General features: G+C 29.9%; 2 protein-coding genes across 4 annotated transcripts; one reads left to right on the top strand and one right to left on the bottom strand.

The window, feature by feature from the left end:
* Positions 1 to 283: 283 nt before the first annotated feature.
* On the bottom strand, positions 284 to 12,828 carry LOC107442431 (coiled-coil-helix-coiled-coil-helix domain-containing protein 7). 3 transcript variants are annotated; one of them, XM_071179377.1, is made up of 4 exons: positions 12,656 to 12,801; positions 7,687 to 7,843; positions 4,357 to 4,455; positions 284 to 477 (listed from the first exon to the last, which is right to left on the bottom strand). In XM_071179377.1, the coding sequence occupies exons 2-4, from the start codon at positions 7,744 to 7,746 to the stop codon at positions 370 to 372; spliced, it is 267 nt and encodes an 88-aa protein (XP_071035478.1). In that variant the 5' UTR covers positions 7,747 to 7,843; positions 12,656 to 12,801; the 3' UTR covers positions 284 to 369. The 3 variants fall into 3 exon arrangements, with proteins under 3 accessions (XP_071035478.1, XP_015911486.1, XP_042909808.1); XM_016056000.2 differs by lacking the exon at positions 7,687 to 7,843 and having other exon boundaries at positions 12,656 to 12,828; XM_043053874.2 differs by lacking the exons at positions 7,687 to 7,843; positions 12,656 to 12,801 and adding an exon at positions 11,887 to 12,171.
* Positions 12,829 to 12,940: 112 nt separating this feature from the next.
* Positions 12,941 to 18,099, top strand: LOC107442444 (uncharacterized protein KIAA1143 homolog). The gene is made up of 3 exons (XM_016056016.3): positions 12,941 to 13,206; positions 16,356 to 16,473; positions 17,822 to 18,099. Exons 1-3 carry the CDS (start codon positions 13,099 to 13,101, stop codon positions 17,998 to 18,000), a joined length of 405 nt encoding a protein of 134 aa, XP_015911502.1. The 5' UTR covers positions 12,941 to 13,098; the 3' UTR covers positions 18,001 to 18,099.
* Positions 18,100 to 21,003: the final 2,904 nt, after the last annotated feature.

Consider the following 21,003-nt stretch of genomic DNA (forward strand, 5'->3'; position numbering starts at 1 on the left):
GGTAAATGGCGCAAGCCATAATGTATACAGTACAAGTGCAGTAACAATATAGGATGGCATATTTTTAAGCTAAGGCGTAAAAATAAATAGAAAGTAGAAACCCGGAAGTCTCATTATTAATTTAATAGTTAGTGCCATCTATTCTGAACTTAATATGTTTCTCTATCATTAATTTACAATTATTTGCGAATGTTTTTAATTTACAGCCTTGTTTTATCACATTGATAACCAAGTATGTCAGAAAAGCGGTGAATCATTATTTGAACAAAATCTACACACAATATTCAAATATCATTTTATTTACAATGTATAATACAAGTTAATAACAATATGATAGGAAACTAATATATAACTAACATAACTTAAAGTTTAGTGTCTAAAAGAAGGCATATATTCAGCTTTAATTCTATCTCTGTCAGCTGGTTGAGGGACGTGTGGTTCCAATCCTTTACGCTTTCGATCTTTCCTTACATAAGCCTAGAAATAAAACATTTCTCAAAATGTATTAAACTAGTTGATTTCGAGCAGAATCGTAAATGCATAGTATAGATATTAATTAATGTTGAGCATTCATGTAACAAACTGAACGGCATATACTTAGTCGTTAATGATAATTAAAATTTTTAACATTATTTGTTGTTCCTTCCGGTGCCTTTACATTATTAAATTTGGAATATGTTTTAAGAAGTTAAAGTCAGCAAAAGAGAGATAAACTATACTCAATATTAATCTGTACCAAAAATAATGATATTGATCAATTTAGATTTATATAACCACTTATTAAGATTTTCCACAATCAAACAATTTTAGTTTTAAACTTAACTTATCTTTAACATTTTTGCATTATTTTTCTGTTAAATAGAAACACGTTTCAAAAGCCATTTACGTTAGTTTTTCGTTAATAAAAAATCAAAGATATATTTAAATACAGTTAACATATAAAAGTGCTAATTCCTGGTAAAACTGACCTTAATGCTATTAGTTAGCAGAAATTGATGTCATCTTTTAAATAACTGAAGAAAAAAGAAAGAAAGAAGCCAGCAGATTTAATTGTAACAATGCATAATACTAAACTTAGGCGCAGTGGTCGGAAAAACTACATTTTCTTTGTAGTAAACTATAATTACTTTATTACAATTGTAGTTAACTACAAATACTTTTTTCTAAATGTAGAGACTACAAATTACTTTCAAAATGTAGTCAATACTTCGCTGCTTTTAGACGACAAGCTTAACTGGAGAACTTAACTTTCACCAATATTCAAAATGATTTTGAATAAAAAAATTGGCTCGGTTAAACATGTGGAAATATTAAGAAGTTTTAATTCGTGTTTACATGAAACAGTTTTTAATACTAAAGCACTTTTTACGAATTTGTTCTTTAAACTTTCTAATTCTATACTTTTCTCAATAGTGATTTATGAAATTCTAGGAAAATATTTGTGATTTAAGTGATCAGTGCTTTTTTATATCCTCCAAGAATTTAAGTACAGTGCGAAAAAGAAAAAGCGGATCACCCTGAATAACTTTTGATCTAATGATCGGATCTTCACGTTCTAGGACACAATCTTAATGGTTTCAGTGGGTGGCCGCAAATATGCTAATTAATTAATGCAAACTATATTTTAAGTTACGAAATTAGACACAAAAACGTACTCTATAGTTCCTGTGAAATCGAATTTTAAGAATGTCAGATATTTAAAATTCGACCGATTTTTCCTAGCATCAGATGTAGATTTTATTAACACTCGGCCACAGAGGCATTCTTATTCTTATTTGCACCAATCAGATTCTGAAAAATTTTTGCATTTGAGCTTTGTTTCTTCATTTAAATCGCTGAAAGTAATCGCTACAAACTACTGTTTTTTGTATCGCACTGCTCACTACACTTCTAACTACGAAAAAAAGTAGCGGCTACAGTAGCTTCTCTACTTGCAGTGCGATACTTCCTTCCGCTGCTTATGCGACATTAAACTTTTTGTATGTCCCTCCCAAGCGGACAGATTAAATTTTTAAAACATTTTTTAGGTTTGGAGACTAAAACTTCCCCTGACACCAGCTGTCCAAGCACAAATTGTTCTGGAGTTATAAAAGCCACACGTAAAATTTTCCTTTTAATATCATAGATACAGTTAATTGGAAGCGCGATCGCAGATACTAATACGAAGCTGCGATAATACAAAATCAAGAGATCATGTTTATTCTGCCCTCTTTTTTTAAGGAGTCATTTAGAAAAAAAATTTAATGCTAAAAGAAAGATATCTGTGTGTTATATTTTAAAGAATCATGGTGCAGAAAATTTATTAACCTCTGCCCCAAATACTAAGCTTTATTATAAAAAAAATAAGAAAAAAAAATAGTTTATTTAAAAGATATACTTTTTTCAAAAATAATAGGTGTCCCTCTCTTTCTCTCTCCGTTATCATGGTTTCGGAAAATTTTACTTTTCTTCCACACCAACTTCTTAAGCACAATATGGTGAAAAATTAAGATTTGCCGAACGGGGTGGGGAAAAGTATGGAAATCGCATCCCGTTGACTGACTTAACTAATGATATTGTTTATCATAAAATATTAAAGAAAATTATAAAGCAAATACCGAATATCCCGTTGTACAAGTCTGCTCTCTATTTTCAATTGCGAGATTGCAAAGTTCTGTACTCTGTTGCAATCTAGGAAAAAACCATTCTCCTTATCCAGGGCTAAAGAGAATAGATGGGCTAGTTCACTCCGCTCTTAGAGCTGAAGCTACGATNAAAAGATATACTTTTTTCAAAAATAATAGGTGCCCCTCTCTTTCTCTCTCCGTTATCATGGTTTCGGAAAATTTTACTTTTCTTCCACACCAACTTCTTACGCACAATATGGTAAAAAATTAAGATTTGCCGAACGGGGTGGTGAAAAGTATGGAAATCGCATCCCGTTGACTGACTTAACCAATGATATTGTTTATCATAAAATATTAAAGAAAATTATAAAACAAATACCGAATATCCCGTTGTACAAGTCTGCTCTCTATTTTTAATTGCGAGATTGCAAAGTTCTATACTCTGTTGCAATCTAAGAAAAAACCATTATCCCTATGGAGAGAATCTGTTTGCATTTAAGTGCACGCCAAATGGATGCCAAGCTCCCAGCGGGCACGTATATCAACATTACCAACTCTTAAAATGACGTTGCACTTCCTCTTTTCGTTTGCTTTCTTATTAAGATTCAATTAACAAGTATTAAGAATTAATAATGATAACTAAAAATCGTAACAAATATATGTCTTTCTATTCATATTTAAAGACACTGATGAAAGAATAATAAACATTGTTTCTTGCAGATGATTTTCTTCAACAAATTTCTGCCTGACATGTTTAACTTATAAAAGCTTTTATATTGTTTTGAAAGCCTATTTGTATAATTTGAAAACGAAATGCAGTCGCTGATGCTCACTTACATCCTATATCACGATGGTCTTTTTCTTAACTTGCAACGGAGTATAATACTATGACGGATGTATAATTAGAACGCTAGAAAAAACCAAATAAAAATATTTAAAATTATAAAACATAAACAAAATTATTAAGTTTACAAAATTTTCTAAAATTAGAAATATTTCACATTGTTCCCTCTGGATATGATACATTCGATCTCAAATGAAGACGCATAAACAAATGTTGCGTCTGCGCTGGTCTTATAAACGTCAAGCGTCAAATGATACTGGTCACATGGTTTCAAATGTAAAATCTCTTGAAAAGTGAGGAACTTCAAAGATTGGAGGAGAAGAAGCTTTTTTTTTGTAAGACTTAGGAGATGAGGATGAAGTAGAATACATTTCTAAGTGGGATCCGTATGACGATAGTATTGATTCGGACGCAATTGATGTTTCAAAATCTTGTAATTTGTAGCTCTATGGTATGTTTTAAAAGTTTCCATTGTGTTATAATTTTTGAAATATTTTCAAATAAATTATCTTAAATTTTCGCATTCTTAATTTTTTGTGATGTATTTTTAAGTATTGTCTCTAAAAAAATAACATTTATACGTTAATATAGTTTAGTGTGTGTTTACAAACAAGAAATTAACAGCTTGTAAACAAACTAATCCCATTCATAATTATCTCGATTATTATCCATGTGTATATATATATATATATATATTGGTGAAGTGATCGTGTTGTTAAACGTGGTGATGAACACGATCTGGAGCTTTTGACTTATGGGCATGGCTTAATGACTCCTGCAATTATTATTGATTAAATACTAATTGTTAATTAAAAAGCGTATTTCTCTTGCTAATTTATGGTCTCATTAATTTATTTAAATTATTATTTAAAAATGAACACGATCACTTGGAATAAAAATGCTTACCCAAAATTCTTTGCATGTCTTATAATTCTTAAAAGCTGCTTCACATTTTGATCGATCATAGTAATTATGATCTAAACAAGTTAAGGACATCTTGTGTTCCTAAAAGAGAGCAGTATTTTTATACAGTTTAATAAATCTAAATTTTTTTTTCTTCGAATCATCGGATTTTTATATACTGAACAGCAATCTTAAGAGGACGTTATTACGCGAGGAAAAACTTTTCATGGCAAATAGAACTTCACATTCATAACTAATTTAGAATTTAAAGTAAAAAGAAAAAGTGAGTTGAGTAAGACATGAAGTTCCAATTGCTTAATTTTTTTTTTCTTTCAAGATATCGAAAAGCACACAAATTATTGGAAGAGAACTTCCCCATTGCGTAATTCTATGTTATCCTCTCATTTCATTACGATATTTTGAAAATTTCTCGTCTACTCACTAAGTTTAGCTGAACTCCCTTTTTCCATATTTTAAATTACGTATCAGAATTTGTGATGAAAAGTTTCTCCCGTGTATAGGATCCTCTTAAGTGTACGCTATACCGTGGAATAAATTTATACTATATGGAAAGTAAGTAATATCATTTTATACCGACAGATGTCGGTCGGTAAGATTCAATTATATTCTGTTCATGTTAAGAACTCCTCCAGCCATTCTTCTGGAGCAGTGATGGCGACAATGGATTTGAGGTTTAACTATTCCAAGTAAGGGTTGTTAGAACTATATTTAAAGCAGGTTTTGGCTCAGGTGTGCAAGAAAAAGGGAATCGGAGAGAGAAGCTCCCCTCTTTGAAATGCGCTATTTCTTGTTTCCATAGCAACAGATTGCCTTAAACTTTGTGGCGAGGGGAGTTCTATCTATAGACACACTATAAACAATTTTATAATTCATTAATTTATTTACATACTAAGCGAATATTTATTTCTCATCTTTTACCACTTTAGCTTAGGAAAAAATAAACAATGATTTTTAATTTCAGATCGGAATATAAATATTTATATTGACCTGGCCGTGGGAGAAACGTTGACTCACCTAATAGGGGGCCCCTGAAAGAGTGGCGAACTGCCCTACTGTTAACTGAATGACGAGTGTTAATCGGCTGGGAATTGGGAAGAAAAAAATTATATTATTATCTAATACATAAGGGCAGATAGGAGTATCTTGTTTTTGCTGAATAAATCCTAATAACGACTACTTTTTTTTTACGAAAAGGAACCGTCCTTTTTTAAGTCTAAACCATACTAATTAATTAGTGCTGTAGATAATAATTTAAGTTAAGAAATCGAACATAGAAACATACTCTTTTTTGAATAAACGTGAGAATCAATACAAGGGTACTACTTGCAATTAAATTGATTAATTTTTGAGCATCGATTATCCCGCGATGCTTCTGTAAACTATTAATAAGCGATTTTACAGAAGAAAACAAAAGACAGAAATGCGTAATGCTAGTTGAAGATTAAAGGTACAGATAGATGAGATTAAAAAATCATGATTAAAAGTAAAATTGCCTGTTTCTGATCTAAACTGAGATCTAAATCTTTTTTTTCATTCTCTCAAAATCAGAGCTCAAAATTTAAGTAAAAGCAAATGATAATAACAAAACAATGATTTTTTGTTGTAAAACAAAGCTTAAAATAATTAAATATTACACAAAAACGCTCTAAAAATACACATTTTTTTAAAAAAATTAAAATTTTTCTATACAATTGATATCATTAATAGTATTTGTTTTAAGTTGAAAATGTCTTTTTTAAAAAAAAAATGGATCAAGGATCTTAAAGAGCTTTACGAACTCGATTAACTCAACTGATTAATTTAGTAGTCCGACTTAAAGAGTGTCACTACGTTCTCGGAGTGGTGGTATATACGAAAGATGTCATTGTGTTTGGACTGCTAAAGGATCAAATTTCTTGCTTATGGTAGCCCGTATGGTAGTAAATAATTTAAATTAGTAAAATTTTAAAAAATTCGAGAATTTTTTTTCCTCAAAATTCCCTGATTTTTCCAGGTTTATATCCAAATTCCCCGATTTTTTCAGTCGACCTGAATCACTCTGCTTGAGCCGTGGTAGCTCAGATGATAAAACACTTGTCTCCTAATGAAGCGACCCAGGTTCAAATCCCAACGATGGCTTGCCGATGCGAATTCTACCCCATAGTGCTAATGATAAAAATCGTCAGAGGTAGACGGACTACGTGTTAGAGTTTCCTTGAGGTCAGACTAACCGTGGAAGGTTTTGTGGTTTTCCTTTTCATGTAATGCAAATGCGAGTTAGTTCCACCAAAAAGACTACGCTGAATGCAAATTTCTTCCAATAGTTCCCTTGTCTTCTGGATTGGGTCAAAATTACAAGGTTGCAGAGATGAAAACTGGTAGGTAGTCATTAACTCAAAACTGGGTCGGCTGCTCAACGACGATTATAAAATAAAATCACTCTGCTTCACAACTGTAGTGATGAACTCAAAAACCTTGTGGGGACAACATTAGACTTGGAATTACTTCCCAACGTGCTTATAAGGGTCAATGGTACAGAATAAATATACCATGTGTGATATTTAGTTGCCTATATTAGAAACTGAGAATCAAAAACATAGACCAGTGTTTGCTAAAATTTATATTTTTACTTTCAACTCCACACTACTCTCCCTCCATTTTGCTGTGATATTCTCAGAAAGTAAATGTTTGTAAAGTTTGTCTATTGTGAGAACTCCCCCCGCCACAAACTATGAGGTCGTTTGTTGCTATGGAAACAAGAATAGCGCATTTCAGGAAGTGTAGCTTCTCTTCACTCTAGGGTTAACATAATAGACCGAAAAAAAGATTCCCTTTCTCTCGACGACCGGAGCTTACAACCTGTCCTAAACAATGACCCCACACACCTACTTGAAATAATTATACCTCGTTACCATAGTCACAGCCACGGGTCCAGACGAATGGCTAGAGGAGTTCTTACTTTAGACAAACTATAATTCATTTACTAAGAAAGGAAGAAAATAGTAAAATGAGAATAATGAAATTTAAAAAAATAATAAAGATAGAAAATATTAAAGTGTTTTGTGAAATTATAAAAACTTAACATTACTATTAGATTTCATCAAGAGTATATGCAATCAAAAAATGTAATTTCATTAAAAAAAAAAATTACAGTATGGTGTTTTGGTTACCACAAAAGTGAAGAAATCGCTTATTCTGCAGATGCAGTTGGCTTATTCTACAGATTCTAGTGTACAGATCAACTAAAGTAATCTGTTAAAGTTCCCAAAAAATAGTTCCATTTCTCAAATTAAGTAATCTGCAAACTACCTAGATAAACCGCATATTACGTACCAAGCACTCGTTAAAATTCAAAATAAGATTTTTGCTGTTATAACAGCAACGTTTCTTCATGCTTAAACTATCAATCCTATTTAATTTTTGCTGTCCATGAAATCAAGTGAGTACAGTCAATCAACATATTAGTTGATATAATCAATCACTTTAAAAACTGTAATACAAAGAAACAAATGGTTCAAATGTTATTACAATTAAGAAATATTAACTTGTGTCATTTTTCGACAAATAAAAAAAAATAATTTAAAATTGCCAACAAATTAGTTGATAGAATAAGAGAAATAAACTTTAATGATACTGTAGTCGTCAATGTGCACATTCAGGGTGCGTAACTAAATCTTTCAACAACTTTTAAGTACTTTTCAAGCACTCTAAAAATATCTTTAAGTACTATATACATTAACAAAATGCAAAATAATTTTCAAAGACTTTACATGAGCATGATAAAATAACTAGTTTCTGACAAAGAACGCTTCTTGATTATATTAGCCATTATAAAATGATCAAGAGATTTTTCGGTTCGATATCAGAGGATGGAAAATGTAGTCTGAAATTGAGAATATCTTCAAAAAGTGCAAGTTAGACGGAAATGAAGTTTGACTCGAGTAAATATATTACTAATTTTCACTTTATGATCTTAACTTTTCCTTTTTAGAAAGAGGTTTTAGTTTAATTTGCTCCTAATTATAACGAATTGAAGGTTAAGTATCAAAGCAATTGAGAGAGGTTAAGCCAATTAGCTCGTTGCAAAACTAGCCATCTATAAGACCCTAAATTTCTATTTTTTAACTGTGATTATATTTTGTTGCCATATAATATTACCCAAACTATAAAGAAATCTTTATAGTTCTTTCTAGATAGCAGGTATTAGATGTAGCATAGTTCTGAAAGTATTGAATCATACTTAAAAATTACACTCTTAAAATTTTAACAAAGACTCATCCAAAAAAAATAAATTTAATTTTTCACCTCATTTAAAATATGTTTGCCACATGACCTTCTAATTGTTGCACCTTACAACCTCACCACTGTAAATCATGGATTAATATACAGGATGCAGGAAGAAAGAGGATACACATAAAAGAGCACAGTTTTTTTAAGAGCCCATAATATTCAAGGCTCCTAAATTTTTTAACAATAAAAATATAACAAAAAAAATTTTTTAAACAAAATGTTATAAGCATTCTAAAAATTTTCCGTGTTCTAATTTAATATTGTAATAATAAGGTACTGTAACGATTAAGCACTCCAATAAGTGAAAACTGAAATTAAAATTTAAATGTCATAATAATATTTAAAAAAAGAAAAAGAATGGAATTTTAAAAATCATACGAAAAGAATCCTAAAGGAGAAAAATAGCTGTCAATCCGAAAGTCCCAGCGTCCAAAAATATTTAAAACAGTAGCAAATAATAACCTAATAACAATTTAAATCATAATTAATTTATTTAATTTTACCCACTGTCTTCTTTGCACAATTAGGTTTATATATATATAGGATTCACGCCAGTATGGCTACAATTGATGCAAAATGTTCCACAAATGTCGCTAAAATCACACACATAGGCGACAAATTTGGTGTTTTGAAGTATGTTCTGAATTTGCAAAATAGTATAAAAATTATTTTTTTCATTGAATTACATTTAAAAAAATTTTTTATTGTTCTATCATATTTGTTCAATGCAAGGTTGTAATTCAAATGCACGGTATTTAAAAGAAATAACAGAGAGTGTCTCAACAAAAATTTTTAAACTTAAATGGTGAAATTTCAAATTTAGATGTTGTGCAGCACTTCGGAATCGCTTACTGACATTATAATTGTTCATTAATAAAATACCCTTTCAAAATTAACTTTATTTAAAATTTAACAATGTTTAGATAATTAATTTTCAATGTAATATTTTGTCTGTTCTTACTTTCTAGTGGACCACTTACCTTATGGACCACACTAAATTTGCATTGCTGGTGTGAATACTATATATGTTTAAGTTAAGCAGAAAAATCCTTTTAATTTTAAATTATTAAATCAATAACAAAATATTAAATTAAAAGCCATTCAAAATAATCAATTATTAATGTTCCAATAATTCAGAACAAGATAGGTATGTAAAACGATGGAAAAGAAAAGACACAGATTTGGGATGGAATTGTCTTGAACCGCGTGCTCTAAGAAGGGATAACTATCATTTAAGACTCGTGAAGATTTTCATCTTGCAAAAAACATTAGAGTTTAGAACACTATGAGAAAATAAATAAATAAAATAATTTAAAAACCAAACCATAAGAATTTGCAAACAATTTTTGCTACAGGTTTTTTTTTCTGTTACTGGCATTTGATTTTTCAGATAGCAATTCGCTAGTCGATGAAATTGTGCCCTGCACATATCAATACATCACTGAGGTGACAAAAGTAATCGGATGACAATAGGCAAATATACAGATGGCAGCAGTATTGCATACAAAATGTATACATGAGTAGCGCATTNACTGAAATTAAAGTTTAAATGTCATAATAATATTTAAAAAAAGAAAAAGAATGGAATTTTAAAAATCATACGAAAAGAATCCTAAAGGAGAAAAATAGCTGTCAATCCGAAAGTCCCAGAGTCCAAAAATATTTAAAACAGTAGCAAATAATAACCTAATAACAATTTAAATCATAATTAATTTATTTAATTTTACCCACTGTCTTCTTTGCACAATTAGGTTTATATATATATAGGATTCACGCCAGTATGGCTACAATTGATGCAAAATGTTCCACAAATGTCGCTAAAATCACACACATAGGCGAAAAATTTGGTGTTTTGAAGTATGTTCTGAATTTGCAAAATAGTATAAAAATTATTTTTTTCATTGAATTACATTTAAAAAAATTTTTTATTGTTCTATCATATTTGTTCAATGCAAGGTTGTAATTCAAATGCACGGTATTTAAAAGAAATAACAGAGAGTGTCTCAACAAAAATTTTTAAACTTAAATGGTGAAATTTCAAATTTAGATGTTGTGCAGCACTTCGGAATCGCTTACTGACATTATAATTGTTCATTAATAAAATACCCTTTCAAAATTAACTTTATTTAAAATTTAACAATGTTTAGATAATTAATTTTCAATGTAATATTTTGTCTGTTCTTACTTTCTAGTGGACCACTTACCTTATGGACCACACTAAATTTGCATTGCTGGTGTGAATACTATATATGTTTAAGTTAAGCAGAAAAATCCTTTTAATTTTAAATTATTAAATCAATAACAAAATATTAAATTTAAAGCCATTCAAAATAATCAATTATTAATGTTCCAATAATTCAAAACAAGATAGGTATGTAAAACGATAGAAAAGAAAAGACACAGATTTGGGATGAAATTATCTTGAACGGCATGCTCCAAGAAGGGATAACTATCATTCAAGACTCGTGAATATTTTCATCTTGAAAGAAACATTAGAGTTTAGAACACTATGAGAAAGTAAATAAATAAAATAATTTAAAAACCAAACTATAAGAATTTGCAAACAATTTTTGCTACAGGTTCTTTTTTCTTTTGTTACTGGCATCTGATTTTTCAGATAGCAATTTGCTAGCCGATGAAATTGTGCCCTGTATATATCAATACATCACTGAGGTGACAAAAGTAATCGGATGACAATAGGCAAATATACAGATTGCAGCAGTATTGCATAAAAAATGTATACACGAGTAGCGCATTCGCAGAATTTTTGCGTTCAAGTTATTTATCTGAGAATGTTTCTGATATAATTAAGACTACAAGACGAGAATTAACAGACTTTGAACACCTGTACTTAATGACTGACACCGTCAGTACATGTAGAAGTGTCATTGCTAACAGACAAGTAATATTGCATGAAATAACCAAAAGCATCAATGCGGGTCAGCAAATAAAATGAGATTTGGCAGTGGTAGACCAATTCGGGTGCCTTTAAAAACATCTTGATCAACAATTTTATTGTGATAGTACTATTAAAGCATAACATAAATATATCATTTTACAGTATTTTATTACTCGATTTACTAATTTTTATTACTTCTCTAATTATTTTTCTATGTACCGAAATATTTTATGTTCTTGAATATTTTTAAAGAATTCACTATATTCTCCAGAATCGCTTTGTCAACCTCATCATCAGTCGTATTTTATTTATTTCGCACTAGAGTTGCACAATGGGCTATTTACCACAGTCTGGGAAATGTCCCGGAGGATTCTCCGAAGACATGCTATCACAATTTTCATCCTCTGCAGAGGGGATGGTTCCTCCGCTTTAGTAGTCTGACGACCTGCAATTGAAGTCCAGCACTTAACGATAGAACATTTTAATGAAAACCGATACTGCACACCGTTGGTCTCCATGTAGGCTGATCAAAGTAGTCACCCACCCGTTTACTGACCACAGGCAGTGATGATTAATTTCGGTGTTCTACTGGGTCTTTACAATCAGTCCACTGCAGGACTACTTATTAGTGATTAATTCTTTTATTTATTATGATTACAATGAATTTTTTATATTATGTATTTCATGAAATTCTTCCCAATTACTTCTCAAATCTAGTTATTAATGATTAATTCTCTTACTTATTATCATTAAAATTAATTTTTTTAGTTATGGCTTTGAATTGATAGCCTATTTTCACCTAATCACTACATATTATATACATATTATAAAAGACTGAAACTGATTAACAAATTTAGAAAAAGACAAAATATAGGGCACTGTCAGTGCTGGCAGGCAGTGTGTCCCCTGATGAAATGTTGAATCTTATAAAAAATTTTCGTTCTCTGCTAGAATAGTATTTCTGATTTTATACATATATATTTCATATAAATATTTATAGGCTTTTATATAATATTTCATGAATTCAATAGGAAAAAAAAACGTCTATCAGCGAATGTTATTTGCATTTACATCATTGTATTTTATTGAATGATATTTAATATAATTGTTCACCTTATAACAAGGATTTGTCACTTCTGCTCTGTTTGAAGAATGTTTTTTGATTTCATTACTTGTCATAATTAAAAGCTTAAAAAATTATAAATATTTTAAATTTTTATTAAGTTATTTTTACTTGCAACTGGAAAGGCATTGTTTACCAACAAATAACCAGCTCAGCTTAATAAAGTTACAGTTATGTAAGTGGCACCTGAAATTGGTGTCTTCAATATTAAAGCAATGTAAGCTAAAAGCTAAAAAAAATATTAAACAGCGATTTGAAAATGTTCCTCGATTCAATTCTTGTTTGTTTTGCTTTCACTACTTCATGGGTTTTCTATAGTAATCATAACGCACATAATTTGTGTGCAAGTGTAACAATAAATATATAACTATCGTTATTCAAAGATTTTAAATGTACTGTTAACCTCTACTGAATAAATATTACAACTTAAAATATGCCTCCTAAGCGAAATATTTCATTTACCAAACCTCCTGAACCAGCTTTTATCAAGAGAATGAAAGATTCAATTGGTTATCAAGAACCTCCCACTATTGAAACAAAAGTAAGTTTTATGATCAAAGTTCTGTTTGTGTCTAATTCCTTCACAAAGGCATCAAAAGGTTTTTAACTTGCAAAATGTAAAAGAAAAAAATGTGTGGTTTTTTATTTATTTCTCGGCTGCGTAGTGAACTGATAGCAAAGACACGGGTCCCAATAGAACACTGAAGTTAAGCATCACTGGGTGTGGGTGGTTGACCACTTTAATCAGCCTGCGTAGGAACCAAGGGTGTGCGGTATCGGTCCTCGTCAATCTGTTCTACCGTGAAATGCTGGCAGGTTGTGGGGCTACCAAAGCAAGGGAGCCATTCCCTCTGCAGAGGATCCAAATAGCGATGGCATGTCATTGGATCATCCTCAGGGATGTTACCCAGACCATCACCAATATCCCATTGTGTAGCTCTAGTGTGACGTAAATAAAGAACCTACCTCCCTTTATTTCTCACCAGCCACAGCCCGAAACTCGCCATAACTTGACGATTATGTTGTTGCAGACGCCGATTTGAAAATCTTTCTTCAAAATGTTAAATTAAATACTTTTGTATTTTTTGTGTAGATTTATGTATTTTTATCAGTGCCACAATAGTCGCCAAGTAGTGGTTACAACGGTGCAGTGGTATGCAAGACGGGATGTTTCCATATTGCGATCTGTTATGCCAACTACAATCTCCATGACTCAAAAGTGATTTTAAACAGAAATTTTTTTAAAAAACATGCCACAGTGATGGTAACGAGTAATACCCAATGAGTTGGTCACTTGTTTTTTGTTTATAATTATTTATAAATTCAAAAAGCTTACATTAGTGATATTTTGCATTACCAAGTTCAGGTACAGGAAGTTTGTTAAACTTTATGGGTGCATAATTTTTTTCTTCTCAATTTTGAGAAAATTATTTTGAGTGATAACTTCTTTTGTATTTATTTTTAGCATAAAAATTGAATTTAAATTATTTTTATCCACTATAAGCAAAAATAATTTCAACATATATCTATAAAATTTTTATTTTTTTAATTAATTTTATTCTAGCAATTAAAAACAACAGTACTTCAAATGTTATTTTATTTAATTTACAATTGTTTAATTCAAAAATTCTTATTTTTTACAGATATGGGGAAAAAAAATGGTTGTTCCATAATGTTAATACTACACTAAACAAACAAAGAAGCCACTGAAAATTTGTTTCCTACTGGTTTTAACTTGTGCTCAGTTTATAAATTCCCACAGGTTTGCATTAGCATGGGCTTGTGATAGTCCAAACTTTAGAAAATTCTGTGCCTCTCAGCCCTGCACTGTCCAACAAGTTTTAGCTTACTTGTAAGAAAGTAGCTCAGCAAATAGTTTTGAATAATTTGTACCAGATCTATTAATTAATTTATTTTTTTTCCCTAGACAGTAGTAAAAAGTGGTTGTAATCATAAAAACTAGATAAGTGAAATAATATGTAAAAAAAAAATTATGCAATACCCATCTATTGCTGGATTAAATATATTAATCTAAATAAATAAGTTTAGTGTCATCTATGTTAATTAAATTCAAAACATTATAGGTGAATATTAAATAATGTATGATAGCTTAAAAAATTTGATTTGATAAACATTTTTTCAAAATTCTTGTTGGATTCCCAGACTCTGTTACAATATTTTTGTATCATGCTTAATAATGATACAATAATAATTAACTCTTTCATTAGTGCTATACTTCGTTGCAAGTTTAGAAAAGACTATTGCGGTATAGAATGTAAGCAATCATCAACTGCATATAGTTCCATTTTATTTTGCTATCAAATTAAAGAAATATGCTTTCAAAACAATATAAAAGCATTTAAAAGTTATACAGGTTAGGTAGAAATTTAATTCGTGCTTCCTTTTACAATATATATCATTGAATTGTTAAAAAATTATTATAGTTTTGTTGCCTTATTGAAATCCTTGACTTAACGACATATTTTGATAAATAAGGAGAATATTTGTTCTTGACTACTATTTGCAAGAACATTGGATTTGATTGGACTACTAAACTGGCGCATCTGATGTTGCTATGCCTTTAACAAATCAAATGCGAGATAAAGAATTTTTACTTTTGTTTTGCTGTAGAAGAAAATCGTCAATATTTTTTTTATTTTATATATTTGTTACGATTTTTAGATAATTTTATTAATTCTTATTGTTTGTTAATTGATTACCGCTGTTAAAATAAGTTATTTGTTATTAATAAGAAGGCTGTGCAACCTCGTTTAGCGGTATTGATGTATGCTCATGTTCGTGCTGGGCGCTTGGCATCCATTTAGTGTGCACTTTGACAGAAACAGTCTCTCGCCATAGGGATGTTTTTTTTCTCAACTTGCAACAGAGAATAGAACAAATTATCTCCTTTTCGGCTTGTGATTCAAGGACACTGAATATTCATAAAAAAAGTAAAGAAACTGGTGGTGTGCACTTTTTTTTTCTCTTTATACAGCTACTCCAAAATGTAGTTTAAATTATTATCAAAAGTGACAACAGTAAATATTTTTAATTTTTGGTGAACTTTAAATTATCAGTTTTTTTTTCTGGCTTTTGTTTTATAAACTATCCACTCATCCCACTTTGAAATATACTAAATTATAATACTTAGTATATTGGTCAAAAAGATAAATTCAAGAGATTGATGAAATAGAACAGAGCAGGAGTTTATCTTCAATTTTTCTTGGGAAATGCAGACATTTTCTAATAAGTTTTTTTTGGTCAGTGAACTTCTATTTATGTTTTCAATTTATTTATGCCATTTTCTTCTGAACTCCTTATTTTCATACATATGTAATGTTGAAAAAATAAATAAAAAGTATATTATAATCATTAAATGCAAATTTCGTTGATGGTGTGTAATTTTTTACTCAAAATAAAAATTTAAAAGACTGATAATTAAATTGCAGCTTAATTAGTTGCTTTAACATTTTTTTAAAAAAATTAATGCACTTTGTTGATAGCTTTTAGCTTAAAGGATATCTGAAGACTTTGTATTACTGCTTGTTCATAACAGCATGAATACCACTAATTATCAATTTTTGTCAAGTATACACTTTATTTTTTTACAAAAATTGGCACAAACTATCCTTTTTTGATCTTAAAAAGTTTTCGGATTTTTATTTGCATATATTTTTTATTTTATTTCAGAAACAAAAATTGGCTCATGAGGATGATGATATTGAGTTAGAAGATGACAAACCTGTTGTGGTAGTTCTTAATTCTGAAAACATTACTAAAGATGAATTGGAAGCATTTACTGAAAATAGTAAGTTATAGTAATATTTTTTTGTTAGAACTGTCTATTCTGTTTTCTCTACATACATAGTTTGACGTATTCAAAATATTCTTATTTGACTTTGAATTTATTTATAAGACCATTATTTTTATTCAGAAAATATATATTTATGAACCTACATTGCATGTAAATCGTTAGATATCTTTATAGTGTCAGACGCTCTTAATTTTTGCTATATCTTTGAATTTTCATTTGTCTTAATTGAATAATTTCATTTATTCACAATGGGAATCAATATATTTTTCATTTATAATGAACCAAGTAATATTTATTAATTATTAAGAAATATATTTTACAAGATTTATTTAAATTATTCTTAATTAATTTAATTTTAAAAAAAAGAATCCACTCTCCTAGAAAAGCTTATCCTGATAAAGCTTGGTATTTTGTTTGAAAGAAGCCTATTTTATCTAGGACACTGCAAAAAACAGGAGAAACTGGACAAAATGGAAGAAACTAAAAAAGACCAACACTATTATTTAGCAACAATTGTTATAAGAATAACTAAAATTTGAGCAAATCAAATTTAATATAGTATAAAAAAACAAAGTTTTTTGTAAGTACTTTTTTCAAAGTATTTAGATTTGGTTTAAGTTTTTGTACTTATTAGCATTTGATTATGAAATTGCTATTTGTAATTATGAATTCGATATGTGATTGGTAGTTGGTGTATTTATTTAATATGTAACTTGTTTATTGAGAGGGATTTGATTATGATATTTTAACAGTTCTTTATATAATTAAAAATTTTACTCTTTTTTTTTTCAAAGTAAAATATGAAAGAACTGCAATTTTTTTTTTTCAGTTCAATTTTTCTTTTTAATTGTTACTTTTATTTAAACTAAATTATGTGCTGTGATGGCCTGATTGCTAAGATGTTGAGCTAAGTTTGTGAAAATAGAAGTTTGATTCCAGTTGTCTGTGACTGGTGCACTTTAATCTGTTGGGGTTACAAAGTTGTCTAAGTTCCCATAACAAATCAATACCTCTGGGGGTACTGAATTGGAGGTTGATCGTTCTCTGGTTCAGGTAAAAATTACAAGGTTTGTCTTCTGGATTGAATTGAAATTACAAGGCTTTGGAGTTGAACATTAGTAGTCGTAAACCCAAAAATTAGGTCGGCTGTTAATTGATGGTTATAAAATAAAATGTGGATAGCATTTAAAAAGTCTTTTAAATGGTCAAGTATAAGGTTTTATAAAAAAAATAATAGTGGTTAATCTTTTTTTTTTATATATTATCCTGAAAACAGATACATTTAGATATTTGTACAAAATGTTACATTGCTCTTAATGTTACAAATTATTTTTTCCTGTAGGTAAAAACGAAAAAGTGGTATTTTCTAAACCAGCGAAGAAAAATTTGGAAGAAAAAAGCTCCTTAAACTGTTCTTCTAAAAAACAGTTACTACAAAAAAAAGTTGATGCATTAAAAGATTCCAAAAAAGCTGTTAAAAATTCAAGCCTTTTGTCATTTGATGAGGATGAAGACTATTAATTTACTCAAAATAATTTTTTTTATATCATTCATGTGTTTGTACATTTTCATTTCATAAAATATTTAAGTGGACATTAAACTCATAAGTACTGTATCAAAGTAATTATTTTATTCATGTTGTAGCACTGTATCAAATTACATAACAAGGATGTGAAACATCTATTGGGAGTACAAATAAGTTATCCCCTTTTCTATCAAAAATTAGCAGTTTATTGTGCAGAAACGGTACATTATCTTTTATTCAAAGTATTCTCCATTACAAGTCACTACTTTTCCCCATCTTTCACTCTTTATCTTTTGAGGATATCCACAAATCGACCCATTCTTTGGTTTCTTCAAATGATGTGAATTTCTGCTCAGAAAGACCTTGTGCCATTAATCGGAATAAGTGATAATTTGAAGGGGCAAGGGTCTGGCCAATACGGCAGGTGGGGTAGGAGTGTTGAGTGTTTTCAAATAGGTTTTGATCAGCTTTGCAACATGTGGACGAGCATTCTCGTGCAGGAAAATAATTTTGTCATGTCTGGAGTAGTACTGGGCACATTTTTCTTTGAGTGCTTGGCTCAATCTCAGAAATTGTGTTCGGTAGAGAGCTCCAGAAATGGTTTTATTTCGTTTAAGCAACTCATAAAAGACTACGCCAATTTGATCCNAGGATATCCACGAATCGACCCATTCTTTGGTTTCTTCAAATGATGTGAATTTCTGCTCAGAAAGACCTTGTGCCATTAATCGGAATAAGTGATAATTTGAAGGGGCAAGGGTCTGGCCAATACGGCAGGTGGGGTAGGAGTGTTGAGTGTTTTCAAATAGGTTTTGACCAGCTCTGCAACATGTGGACGAGCATTATCATGCATCTGGAGTTGTACTGGGCACATTTTTCTTTGAGTGCTTGGCTCAATCTCATAAATTGTGTTTGGTAGAGAGCTCCAGTAATGGTTTTGTTTGGTTTAAGCAACTCATAATAGACGCCGTCAATCTGATCCCACCAAATACGCAGCACCAGTTTTTTTCATGAATATTTGGCTTGGGTGTCGATGTTGTAGTATGGTCATGTGCTTCCCATGATCTACTCTTTGGATTATCGTAGTGAATCTATTTTTCGTCACCAGTGACTATAGGATGCAGAAAACCCTTTTCCTTATGCCTGGCAAGCAGCATTTCACTCATGCAAAATTGACGTTTAATGTCTCTTGCCTTCAGGTCTTATAGAACCCAACTTCTTTGTTTTTGGATCATTCCCAACGATTTTTTTAAACGGTGTGAAATTACTTGCTCTTGCTGAGCAACTTGTAATGTAAGAGCAAGTTCTTTTTGCATTTGGGGCGAATCTTCTTAAACTCACCGTTTTTAAACTTCTGAAACCACTTACGACAACTTCTCTCACTAAAAGCAGCCTCAACATATACTTCTCAAGCAATCTATGCACCTTAGCAGCAGATTTGTCAAATTAAAGAAGTAAATCGAAAGTCCCGGCAAATCAGGCTTATTGGGCAAAAAAAAACTTGACATTTTTACTCGAAAACAATTACAGAATGCTAATACAGAAGCACTAACACTTTAAGATTATGTTGTTACATGATGAACAAACTTACAATAAGATATTTAACACCAGTCAATTTCCACATAACCTTCTGGTAGTGCCATCTTGTGACCAACGGTGGAAACTTATTTGTACACCCAATATATAGATTCTTTAATCTGAGTGGCCAACATATAAGGAGCGACCTTTATTGACCAAAACGTTATCCTTTTGGAAACACTTCAGTTGTATAAGTAGCTTTTCCTTCCTCATTAGGTAGTATTATATACTTAAAAAACTTTAATAGAATCTTGATTATGTGAGCTGAAAACTTTTGTTAACAAAGGCCGATTCTAAAATGTTATTTATTTTTGTAAGTAACAAACATTAATTTAGTTAGAAGTTATTTGCTTGGTTTTGGGGAAAAAATCTAGATGTTGTAACTTTCATTCTTTGTTGCTGGTACATTGTAGTCAGGGGTCAAAGAATCCTGAAAATGTTCATAACCAACAAATATTTTTGTTAGCCGGAAGATAAATTAGCACCTCCCCCTTTTTCTAGTATTTTTTCCTGCCAACTTAGAAATCTTGTTGAATACATTCATGCATAAAAATCAAATACTTACATTTGGAATGTTTATTACAAATGAATGAAATATATGTTTTTATAATTAAATATGTATATTTTCTGAGAATTTGCAATTAATCACTTATTTGCAGTTAATCAAGTCTATTATTGAGATTTTTTAACACAAATTTATAAATTAGAATGAAACGTCCCCAAAACTTAAAAATTTGCAGAAAGCACGAACCTTGCTCACATTTTATGTAATTGCTATGAATGTGTGTACATATGTTTCTTATTATTTTAATTAAATAAAATTTAATTAAATGTCTTTTTTCTTGACAAATATGCCCAAAAATTCAAACCAACTTTACCTCCTGGGGTTAACAGCTTAAATTCTCGGTCCATCATTACTACCACAGCTGAGATGCTCATAAGGGGTAACTAGATTGTGGGAAGTAGCATGCCTTGGTGATAATTATTTATTTCCTAACTTAACAACCATGGGAATATTGTTTCAACCATTAAGTATCTATTTTTTGTACATTTTAAGAAATGATATAAAGAAAAAAATTAAGTAAAAATTAATTATAAAAAATTAAAGTTAAAATTTATTCTAATGTATAAAGTAAAAATTAAATAAGATTAAAAACAGATTGTTTTTTAAAAAAACTATAGTTTTTGTATTTTTATTTATTTTTGCAAAGATATTTCTTGTAAGCAAAATTATCCCTTTTTTAAAAAAAAATATTACTAAGAAAAGTGTTTTTTTTTCTTTTTTAATTTCAAATAGTCATATAAAGTAATAAAAATAAATGCTGCATTTGAAATGCTTCAAAAGAAAAGTTTAAATTTGTTAGCAGTAAAATGGTGATATAAAGATTAATATGACATGATTAAATAATAAAATAAGATTA

This window comes from Parasteatoda tepidariorum, chromosome 4 (genome assembly GCF_043381705.1).
Source record: "Parasteatoda tepidariorum isolate YZ-2023 chromosome 4, CAS_Ptep_4.0, whole genome shotgun sequence".
NCBI lineage: Eukaryota > Metazoa > Arthropoda > Arachnida > Araneae > Theridiidae > Parasteatoda > Parasteatoda tepidariorum.